General features: G+C 31.9%; 1 protein-coding gene across 1 annotated transcript; it reads right to left on the bottom strand.

Annotated features, from left to right (window-relative positions):
- Nucleotides 1-8,012: 8,012 nt before the first annotated feature.
- LOC137837124 (UPF0481 protein At3g47200) lies at nucleotides 8,013-10,062 on the bottom strand. The gene is made up of 2 exons (XM_068645990.2): nucleotides 9,285-10,062; nucleotides 8,013-9,032 (listed from the first exon to the last, which is right to left on the bottom strand). Exons 1-2 carry the CDS (start codon nucleotides 9,917-9,919, stop codon nucleotides 8,237-8,239), a joined length of 1,431 nt encoding a protein of 476 aa, XP_068502091.1. The 5' UTR covers nucleotides 9,920-10,062; the 3' UTR covers nucleotides 8,013-8,236.
- Between the last annotated feature and the right edge of the window lie 2,828 nt (nucleotides 10,063-12,890).

The raw sequence follows: 12,890 nt of genomic DNA on the forward strand, positions 1-12,890 counted from the left end.
GATTGAACATCAACTACTTCGTGCTGAACTTAATATGTTAAGTCAAAACTATACACACTTAGAGAACGAAACGAAGGTCATAAAGGAAACGCTTGTCTCATTGGAACATGACAATGCTTCCACTAGCACAACTCAATTCGACCACCAGTATAATCAAAGCACGATGACCAGCATGTCTCTTAAAGTGCATCTCAGACTGTAAGTTTAATTATTTCACATTTTTATTATATAGTAATAAATATTTTAGTTATTTACATTTATTTATTCACATTGTTTGTATATTTTACAGGTTTTCACAAATCACATCACTGTTTTTTCTACTTCATGGGATCCATATTATATTTTCATTTGCACTCTTTTTATGTAATTGGATTATCCAACATTTTAAGTTTTAGTACTTTTAGTTAATTTCTAAAATACAATTTTAATTCTAAGTTGTGTTTAATATATTGATATTCACTTTGAATATTTTGATGGATGAAATTATATGAATGACTTTGTTTAACTATTTGAATGATTTTTTTTTATAGTGAATGTGGTGTGAATGATACCAATTTCTTATGTTCAATTCTGAACTTGATATCTTTGGTATTTGTTGTGTTACAGGGTAAAAATGGCTAGAACAAAAATAAATGTTTTTTTTTTCGTTGCCATTTATGCGTCAGCCAAGTCCACACAAGTTTTTATTTTTTATTTTTATATTAAGTTATACGTTGGCCAGACCGATGCAAAATCTTATGTCAATTTTTTTTCTCGTTCGTTGGCCAAATCGACACATAGGCGTTTTTATACATTTGTGTTAGTTTGACCCACGCATAAGCCGACGATATTGCGTTGCTTTTATATCGGCATGGCCGACGACATTTTCGTTTTTTTTTCATCGACTTTGCCCATGCAATGTGTGTCGCATGCGCTGGCCAATGAAAATGTTACTTTGCTTCCATGGGTTTTTCATCATATTGGCTGACGTAAATTCAACGTTTAGGTGTTAGTTTTTACTCATTCGCGTTTATTTTTGGCTGACGAAAGATACTATTTTTCTTGTAGTGGTAAGAAATCATATTGTCATAGGTGGTTTCTAATTGAGATTTGTTCTAGGATAGATAGAATTCCAAGCAAATCAAATCGAATATTTTCACATGTTACTTGAAATTAACACAACTCTTTTGGAAGTAGTTGGCCATTATATATCTTATGTGGATAAAATGTGTGGTCTTTGGTTGACTTCATATGTAACTTAAAATATATAAATTATGATTATATGTTTAAATGAATATGGTTATGATGGAAACATGGTTGGAGGTTTCTTGAAAAAGGAGGATTGTACACCCAAGCTTTAAAGCAGAGACAACATATTTATTTCCTGGCTTGATTCTTGATTTGGTTGGTTTTTTACGAGTTTCTTAGAGAGAACCTCAATTATGGTTTGTGAAAGCTAGGATAGGTGTAGAATTAGGTTCTTCTTCTTACTCTAACCTATGCATATTTTTATGTTTTTTTTTTTATATATAGAAGGTTTCTTTATGTTTTTGACTTATTTATATTCACTACAAGAAAACAAGAATTTAGCATGGACCAAAAACGGACGCAAAACGTCAAAAACGGACGCATATACGTCAGATTTGCGTTGACCACAGTTTTGACGAAAAAACCTTGGAAGCAAATAAAAACTAGCGTGGGCCAGCAAGTTGGACGCACGTTGCGTAGGCCAAGCCCACACAAAATGGACGCAAACCGAATAATCTGAGTGGACGCATATGTGGCGGCTTATGCGTGGGCCAAACCTACGCAAAATGGCTGTGCGTCGGGTTTGGCCGACGAAAATGAAAAAAATAAAATAAAAATAAAAATAATATATATATATATAAGAGTTTGCGTGGGCCTAACCGACGCATGTTAAAAAAAAAACTGGCGTGGGCCAAAGGCCGACGCATAAAGGGAAGGGAAAAAAATAATTTATTTTGTTTTCTAGCCAGTTTACCTGTAAAATATAAATATAAACCAAATCACATTCAGACAAATTACTATGATTCACAATACATCCACAAACACATCCAAAGTACAAAAATAATACAAATAGTTAAACAAAGTCTTTGATCCATTCAAATATTCAAAATGATATGAATACTTAAAAAAAAATATTACAATTAAAATTGTACTTTACAAATTTATCTAAAAGTAGCAAAATGAATCCCATAGTGATGTAATAAACCTGTAAAAAATACAAACAATATAAACAAATAAATGAAATAATTAAAATACTTAGTATATAATAAAAATGTCAAATAGTTCTATTATCAATTTACATTCATTCTTTTCTCTGTAACAAAGAAACCATGGCCTTCCCAACTACTATTGTTATTCTTCCTATAGGCATTATTTTTATCCTTTCTGGCCTAATAGTAAATATTATTCAGGTAACATAACAACATAACATTCACAACTCAATAATCAATATACCGGCAACGAATATACCATTCACAGCTCAATAATTGTAAATATTATTCAACCAATATACCATTCATAACTCAATAATTGTAAATATTATTCAACTAATATACCATTTCAATAATCCAAATAAAAAATCAGAAAACTCTGAACCTTTAAATGGAGTGACGCGAAGGAGGCTAGGGTTAGCTCCGCAGAGGAGGTGGAGGCACACAGAGGCAACGAAGGAGGCGGTAACGATGATGCCCAGACAGTGACGTGGAGGCAGCGAGGAGGCGGTGATGGTGACACCCACACAGTGGAGGAGGCGGTGAGGCACAGAGAGGAGGTGAGGCGGAGGCGCTGACGCGGAGGCACACGGAGGAGACGGAGGAGGCGGAGGACTCTCTGGAGCAGTCACGACCGCGGAGCAGAGCTGAAGAAGGGCAAAAAAAAAATAGGTTTTCTAATTTGGGGCAACTTCTCTGTGTGTTGGGAAAGCGAAGACACAAAATTTTTTATATATAGTCCCAGTATGCGTCGGTCACGGCCGACACATACTTTAAAATATTTAATTTTAACTAAATTCAAAATTTAAAAAAATAAATTAAAACTTGTTTATATAACAAAAAAATTTAATTTAATGTATAAAAATTTAATTTCATTATACAACAATTTTTTTTTAATTTATAAAAAACAATTTAATTTAATTTATACAATAAAAAATTAATTTAAATTATACAAAAATATTTAATTTAATTTATACAATTACAAATTACTTTAATTTATACAAAACAATTTAATTTAATTTCTACAACATAAAATAAATTTAATTTGTAAATAAAACTTTATTTAATTTATACAAAAATAAAGAAATTTAATTTATACAAAACTAAATTAAAAATCGAATTCAAAATTTAAAATATAAATTAAAACTTTTTTTATATAAGAAAAAAATTTAATTTAATGTATACAAAAATTTAATTTCATTATACAAGAAATTTGTTTATAATTTATAAAAAACAATTTAATTTAATTTATACAATACAAAAATAATTTTATTCATACAAAAATATTTTGATTTAATTTATTCAATAAAAAATTGCTTTAATTTATACAAAATAATTTAATTTAATTTCTACAACATAAAATTAATTTGATTTGTAAAAAAAACTTTGTTTAATTTATACAACAATAAACAAATTTAGTTTATAGAAAAACTAGATTAAGTATAATTTGTATGTGACATAACATCTACTACTACAAATATCAATGAACCCTATTATTGAAATTGCTCATGATACCCTCATCATCCCTTCTAACTTATAATCCAAAATTTAATAATCAACTATATTCCATGATTCTAAGTTAATTCTATATACTATCACGAAATGACTCATATTTCTCAAATTGCTGATGATACTCTCTTTCGGCCTTTAAAATGCACTTCTTAGTTCAACTCTTACCTTGACAATGGACTAGGGTTATTAACTTATAATCCAAAATGTAATCATGAACTCTATTACATGATTTTAAGTTCAATCTATATCACACCCAGTCGAAAATTACTTATTTATGTTACATTTATTAAGAACTAAGTCTACTAAAATTACTATGTCAAAGACCTATTATTTAGTACATTGGGAAACTGTATTAACACACTTATAAGGAATATTGCATATGTGTCATCTCGTCACTTAAAACTTACTACATTATTATGTTCTTCAGTTGGAAAACATTAATTTCTTTTCGAGATCATACTCAGTAACTATGATAATGACATTTATAGAGCATGTAGTCAACTTTGGAACGCTTTGGATATTGTAGCAATCTAACAATTAAGAATAAGTTACTTACTCACGCATTTAGTCTTAATATGTTTGTATCATATACATTTTCGTTAATTCTTTAAGACGATCTTATGCTTCATTTATGAAAAGTAATATCTTTAAAATTACAATGGATATCAAAACAAAATTCCTAGTTCATTCATCCATTGCACACATATAACATTTAAATTTATTTAAGTTACTAATCAAAAGTTTTATCTAACTTTTTTTTTTCTTAAGCCAAATAAAACATTTTTACATAAAATTGACTCTTTATTTTTAAATACATTCATTACATTTTGCATTAATTAATTACTTCATCTTGAATTTATATTCTTAAATTTATGTATATTTTATATAATATTTACAAAATTTAAATACACATTTTTTTAATATTTTTTACTCAATTATTATTTTTCTACATGTTTTCAAATCTTTATAACCTTTTTAAGTTAACTTCTTTTAAATAATTTCAAAATTAAACACTTCATAATTTAATAAATTTAATTTAACTAATTTATATCATAATTTCAAAAATAAAATATTTATGACAATATATAAATCAAATAAATTTAAAATAAATAATCTTTAAAATAATAAAATATTTTATATAACATTTAAATATGTTTTTTCTTTTACTCAATTAATTTTAAATCAAACACTTAATTAATTTAATAAATTTAATTTAACTAACTTATATTAAAAATTTAAAAATTAAATAATTTATTATAATATTAAAGAAATAATTTTAAAATAAATATAATACATAATTAAATATTAAAATATTTTTTATAATGTTATACATTAAATAAATTTAAATAAATAAATTTTAAAAACCAAAAATATAAACATGCGTGGGTCGTGGCCGACACAAAATGGATTTAAAAAAAAAATCATTAGGTGTGTCGGTTTTGCGTTTGCGTGGGTTTTCCGTCTTGTTTGACCGACGATATTTGCATCCACAATTGGTCCACATAAATATTTAGTAACTAAACCCTCATTTTCTTGTAGTGATTATTTTAGTTGCCTTCTTTAGTAATCTTCTTCGAGATCTTTTTTAACAGAAGGATTCATTTTCTATTTATAATCAGGCTAGCTCACCCTTTTATTTCTATTTGTGGTTACGATCCTACTATGATCATTTTTATTTTTTTTATCAGCAATGAATTAATGAAATTAAAACAGGACACTTCAGGGTGTCCCAACCCATATACAAAAGCACTTATAGCTAAAAATTCAGGGAAACTACTATTAACATAGAATTTAAACTATAAGTGACCCCTGCCCCCAGTAAAAACATGGCCTACATAGGAATGGCCATTAAAACAGCGGCAACAGAGGTACAAGAGTTCCCTTTCTTCCATTCATTTCCTAGCACATGACTCCCACCAAGATGTATAGTCGTAGACAGCAAAAGTAAGGTGTAAGTACAAGTACTCCTTCACTGGAAGCCAAAGCCTGCTAGCAACTTCATACCTCCGCAGACAACTAAAGAGCAGCAACCACATGTTCCTATGCTCATAGCAGCAAAGAAAGACCTGGTATGGATCCAAAAACCTGTCAAGGTGCGTGGCAAAGGGTAAGCGTAGCTTTCCTGCTATCCTTGCAACATCAACATCCTGCCCTGTCCATCTAGAATCACTTTAGCTTTAGACCATTCCAGTTCATACTTGAGCCGTCTTACAATACAACCATAGGCCCAATCCTGCGAACTAAGGAGCACCTCAGACCAATGCGATAGTCGCGTCAACCAAGTCCATGCCGTTCCCCCGATCGTCCAGAACCAGAACCTTCCTCCATCCCGGCCGCACCTTGCCATACACCTGTTTAACTTTGCACCCGCATCCCAACGACCTTACCGAAGATACTAAACAACCTAATGTCATCACAATCTTCATCAGGCCCTTCTGCCTTTCCAGTACCAGAAGACTCCTTGAAAATCCATTACTTATAGCTCTTAATACAAAGCATTGGATTTAAGACCCAATCCACAAAGGAGTAGTTGAATCTGTGTACCCTATACTTCATCCATAGCCATGATTTAAGTTGGGCTTGCTGGAACATCTCTTCAACATCTACAACTCCTTACTTGAACACAACCAAGTTCCTTTGTTCCCATACACTCCATACTATAGCAGCCCAAATACCTTTCCAAACCATATCTTGTTTGTTACTGACCTGGGTCAATGTGAAACTTTCGAAGTGGTTTTTCAAAGCATTATGTTGAACAGAAAGGATGTCGATCCATCTGTGACATAAGTCCCATACACGAACGACCACATCACACTCCAGAAATAAGTTTTGGCTGGATTCAACTTTAGAATGGCAGAACACACATAAAGTGGATTCCATCGTCACCCCCTCCTACTCAGACATTCTTTAGTTGGTAGTCTATCCAGTAAGGACCTCCATGCAATGATCAGGACAGAGGGGAAGGCCTTGGCCTTCCATAGAAGGTCAAAAACAGCAATGCGAGTGCCATCGCCTCTTATGCTCGCATAAGCTGTCTTCACTGAGAAACACCCCTTATCATTGATCCCCCACACCCGAGTGTCTTGCTCCTGCCTTTTAACAACAGTCCCAGAGATGTATAAACCTAGGTCTGTTTCCAACACCGATTCCCACTCGAATCTGACCCGCCTCCACCTTAAATTTCATCGCCATACATCCCCTTCCCACCCACCTACCTCTTCCACTATTTGACCCTAATTACAGGATATAGAGTGCAGTCTGGGAAACAAGGATTTGAGGTTGGTATTCTCAACCCACACGTCCTCCCAGAATTTTACTCTGTCACCGCGCCCTAACCTCCATCCCATTTCTGCTTGAAACCATCCCTGTCCTCCTCCCTCCATACACACTTTATAAAGATCCCTCCACCACCAAGACTGCAGCTTAAGTGATGAGTGCATCCCCTCACTTCCTACTTGATATTTCGACTCCAGAATGTCCTTCCATCTTCCTTTTTCATCCGAGAGCCACCGTCATTTCCACTTGGCCAATAGAGCATGATTGAAGTCACGTATATCTATGATCCCCAGCCCTCCTTCCTGTTTTGATTTGCAAACATTTTTCCAACTTACCCATGAGATCGACTTCTTCTCCTTCCCCCAGCCCCACAGAAACCTTCTTTGAATACTAGTAATGTTCTTGCAAACCGATTTCGGTGCTCTGAAAAGGGATAGGTAGTACAGGGGTACTGCTGTGAGCACCGATTTAATAACACAAATTCTACCTGCCATTGACAAGAACCTACTACGATCATGATTGATACAGATAATTTTACATATACCTGTAATTTTGCTAGAAATCTATAGTGTCCTGTTTCAATTGTAAATATTCAAATTATTTAAATACACATATTTTCTAATATTCACTTGAGGAGCTTATATATAATTGATATATTTTAACACATTTAAAACTACAAATTTTTGGGTGTTACGTTAATAAATTATGAATGGTTGTTACTAATTAGGGTCTACCAATATATTTTTACCCCTCCGGTGCTTCCATTATTCTGTGACTTTTTTTTACCATAAATCCTATAATAATCATGATATTCTTAGATCTTTCTTTTTACGGTCACCCTGAAATATAAAATTTGCAACCGTTTCAACAATAAGAATATTATTTCATAATGACATGCTAAAAATAGAGAATATAAAATAAGATTGATGAGTTTAAATTTAAAAAATTTAGATACAATAATCAGAAATAGTATTTTAATGTGAGGCTGTTACAAAGTGAAACTCCTAATTTTGATTAGAAAATAATACTAAAAGAGTATTTTTTATTAATAAAAATAAATATAAATTTATTAAGAATGACTCGACCCTTATTAAAAATAAAAAATAAAAAACACCTCACGTCTCATTCTCAACCAAGCCTCAAACAGAAATTACCAAGATTTATCCCAAACAAATGCATCTAGGGCCTGAATGTAAGTTTTGTGACAGAAATTGAAAACTAAGAAATAAATTTCAAGATGGATCTCTAGGGTTAATGGCAAACCAAGTTTGGATGACAGTGAGAACTATAGCAAAAAGGGCAGCATGGAAAGCAATGATTGACCAAGGGTTACTAAAATAAGTATGGTAACCTTGAGCAATCCATGCCCTGTGTTTCTTCCTATAATGCTTCTCAATTTTCCATCTAACTTCTGAATAGCTCTCAGTGTTGGGCACCAAGTCAGTGCTTATGGTGTTGAAGAGCTTTGCCACTTCCTCATCGCTCCCAAGTGCATTGTGCAGAACCTTTGCTGATCTCAGCTCCTTCACATCCTCAGGATGGTCAATAAGCGAGTCCATGAACGCCACAAAGGAACAAATCTCGAAACTGTTCTCAAAATCTGGACACATCTCATACGCTATCAAGTTGTGGAAACTAGGAGTTGTTGTGTCATCAACTGTGATCTGAGGAAGCGTAAGTTCAGCACATAGACACTTCCAGCGATAAGAGAAGTGGATGTCTCTGAGCCTGCGTGACTTTTCTACCTTCAGTTTAATCCCTGCTGCTCTCAGCTCCCCTATGTTCCTGTATGTTGTCATCTCATTATTTGGGTTCTGATTCCTTTCACTCTTTTTTTTGGCACCTTTCTGATGTTGGGATTCATTTTGAGGATCATCAAGGACATATCTGCGAAGCTGATCCAGAAGATGAAAAGGTAATTCCTTACTTACTTCTATTATGTGCTCTTCATGCTGCTGGGTGTCTTCATTATTTACATAAACACTTTCGTCCCCATCTTCATTATTTTGTGTAAGGAAGATGTTTCTCCTTTTGTCAATTTTAAAAAATTTGGTTAGAATCATACTAGAATTATAAAAATATGAGTATCGTATGCGTAACAATGTCTAATACGTACGGATTCATTATTTAAGAAACATGTCCGAACTTATAAGAAGGTTAAGGTTTCCAACTTATGACATAGCAACATGCAATATGTCATCATGTGTAGAACTAAAGTATTTACACTTTTAACAAAATACAATCTATCAAGGGTTTGAGACTGAAAGTTGGTAATTATACCTGTCTTCATTCTTGTGATCATGATTTTCTTTTCTTTGATCTGCTCTAACTGGTGACAAATGATGGCACTTAAGAAAGTTGTTCATGATGTCTACCAGTGTGGCATCATTCTGGTGGCCTGACAAGTCTTTAAGCACTTTATAGGGAAGTTGGTTCTCTAACAAAAGCACATCCTGCCACACAAGAACCATTTGGTCAACCTTAACATTCATTTCATGGGGATCATTAAGGTTTCCCTTCTCCAAGATTTGTAGCAGAGAACATCCATCCACAAACAACATCCACGAGAGCTTTTCATCATCAGGGAAGTCTCTAATGACATCCTCAGCAAACCGTTCTTTCAGTTGTTCGATATTTGATGCAATCTTTTGGTACAAAGTTTGACCATCTTGTTTGGTGCGTTCAAGGTACTTTGCTGCCCACATAAGCTTGTACTTTTCTCCCAACTCCAGCTCCGGTTTACCATGATGGATTGGACCAATTGAAACCAACCTGGGTGAGTAATGCTGGGCAAAATGCTTTCTACCTCGGAGGTAATGTGCTATCCTTTGTATCTTTGGGAATGCATTTTTTGGTGTTTCCTTTGCCTTTTGCAGTTGTTGAAACTTCTGGCTGAGGTGTGGTGTCTCAGTCATGTTGTGCAAGGGATTGGTTTGGTGGGTGTTTGTGGTGTTGTGGGTGTTCTAGACAAGTGAATTTTAGGGTTCATGAAAACACTTCATGTTCTTGCAGTTTAAATAGTCGGAAAATAGGAGTGTAAGAATCACTGACTTTTGCTCCTGCCTCAAACTTGACTTATGAATTCAGAAACCAAGGAATATACAAATTGCCTTATCTGAATTATGGTTATTAAGGAGTGTGTTAGAATTTAAAATGCAAAAAGCAATGAGAAAGAGAAAAATTGAAAGTACTTTGATGCTATACTTGTGTATAGAATTCTTGGAGTAACCAAGGAGAAATAGTACTTGATGCATTTAGCTTTGTTAATGTTTCAAGTTTGGAATGAATAATGATAAATTGCAATGAAAAGGCGAATTCATTGTGCTTTGCTAGTGTTTCAAGTCTGAATAGATTCGTGCTGAAAAGGGTAGGTAGGTAGAGTCATATTTTAGTAATTTCAAAGTTTGGGGTGCATAAGAGGAAGTGACACTGAATGAAGAGCAAAAATGCTTTACACAAGTGAACCTGAGATTGCTTTTCGTACTAAATTATAATATTTTTTAGAATATAGATAAAGATATGCTATGAACACTTCTGAATAAATAAATAATATGAAGTTTTTTTATATATTAAAATTATTTTATACATAAATTAATTTCTAACAACTCTTTTACATAATTTTATTAAAAAAAATACTTAATTAAGTTGTTGTGATTATACCTTGCATTGTTATTGCTTACCTATCTCTACATCATGAAAAATAAAATAATTATTTAAATAACTTTTAAGTCTCTCATAGATTTAGATATTTTTAATTAAGTTTTTATTTTTTTAAAAAATTCTATTGAGTATCCAAAATCTTTGTATTTTTCAACTTGAGTCCATGCTGATTGATTTTTTTTGTCAACTGAGTCCGTTTCTATTATTGATAAATAGCTTTTAAATTAGTATCTAACTAGCTATCAAGGTTTTAGCTACCAATTATTTAGATTCTAAAGTTGGTAGATAAAATTTGGTAGCTAATTAAATACCAAATTAGAAACTATTTATCAATAATAGAAACTAATTTAGATATCAATAATTTTTTTAGTCTCTAAAATAGTATTTTATTTAGTCAATATAGCAACTAATTATTTTTTATTTTTAAATTTGATTTTTTATTTAATAATTTTATTTAGTGCTAATTCACCCAAAGTCACATACTACGTCTAGTTATCTTTTAAGCAAATTGTTTAAGAGTTTCACTAATCAAATGGATTGATTGCAATGAGTAAATCAATCACTCTTGGTTACAAAGGACTATACAAATATCTGAATACACAAATCACTCTTGGTTATACCATCTTAACCTCCTCTAACATTAAGATCTCAAAAAAAATATAACAACGTACAAAAAAAAGATAAAAGTTTTATCTCAATGGATTTACTTCATGAATTACGATGGTTTCACTCCCCCACAATGAGTGAAGACTTGACAGAATGAGCATAAAAAATGAAAATAATTGTATCCAGTTGTTGTGTTTTTCTTCTTCTTCATCTTAATTCCTTTATATAACTTTTTACCGATGACAGTTGCAATAACTCTTTTGTTAATTCTGATCTCTATATACTTTTTACTTTATCTTTATCATCAGCATGGAATCTTTTATTCATTCCTTGATGTGCTTTATTATAATCTTGATATAGAAAGTCTTGATCTTGTAACTTGTGCTTATGAATTTTCTTGAAAAGGGAACAATTCAAAAAGAGATTTCATATATAACATTAAATGTCTGTTAAACACCTATCACGCAATACACGGTTTCCATATAAGATTTACTTCATGATCATTTAATATAAAATCTTTCTACACTTGGATTATAATGTTGAATATATGAATCTTAATATTTGAAACAACTTTTATATAATATTTCTTAGAAAAATATTTGTTGTTAAGCACATATAGATCATCTACCATTAATACTAATTGTACCATTGAATGGTAGTTGTCCTTCAACTAGCACAAAACATTTTAAAATGTTCAGATAATAAATGCATGTATATACAATAAATTTCAATATAAGTATTTGTTATCATAAAAAATCTCTCAAAGAATCCACTGGGTTAGACAAATTATAAAAAATCTTAGAGTTTATATCGTCCAGGTCTCAACAAATCATTCTAAGAATAGTATACCCATGCCATTACATGTTTGTACAAGTGTTCAAATACCTATAATGGAATGCCTCAACTTTGAGTTAAATCAATATATGCTTAAAAAAAATACTTGATTTATACAAATCTTTTATGAATACTTTTCTCTCTAAATTACAATAATTAAATATTACTTTGGTGATGATTGACTCTAAATCAAGTACAACAGACCGTCTATTGAAAAACTCAATCAAACGATTAAATCATCTAATAAAAGGGAACAAAAAATCGTTTACTAGAGATCGTCTAGTAGTGATGTGTTATATCGTCTAGTGTAGGCATTTATTAGGCATAATTGTCTTCATGGTTTTATGTTATTAGTCTAGGTTCTCTATATAGAGATTGTTATGAATATAGACGGTACTCTATATTGCATTAGACTCAATGTATAGAACCTTTTGGTGTTAATAAAAGAGCTTTCTTTCACTTGTTCATGTGTTTTCTTGATTGTTATTGTTGAAAACTCAACAACTGATGTAACATCTAATAGCTATCTGCCTGCAAGGGTGTTGGTGGTGTTTGCATCTGATACAAAAAGGAGTTAGGTCATGAACTTAGGATACACTTATCACATGTGTCCTATGGAAGAGTTCTTTGAGACGTTAAAACTGAAAGAAGGTACAGTAGTCCTTCTTGGGAACAATAAAGTTTGTAAGGTACAAGACATGTGGTCTATTACATTAAAGATGTTTGATAACTGGGATATGTTGTTGTGTGAGGTATGCTCCATAACTTACGAGAAATTTTTTATCT

The sequence above is a fragment of the Phaseolus vulgaris genome, chromosome 4 (genome assembly GCF_051622355.1).
Source record: "Phaseolus vulgaris cultivar YP4 chromosome 4, ASM5162235v1, whole genome shotgun sequence".
NCBI classification, from domain to species: Eukaryota; Viridiplantae; Streptophyta; class Magnoliopsida; order Fabales; family Fabaceae; genus Phaseolus; species Phaseolus vulgaris.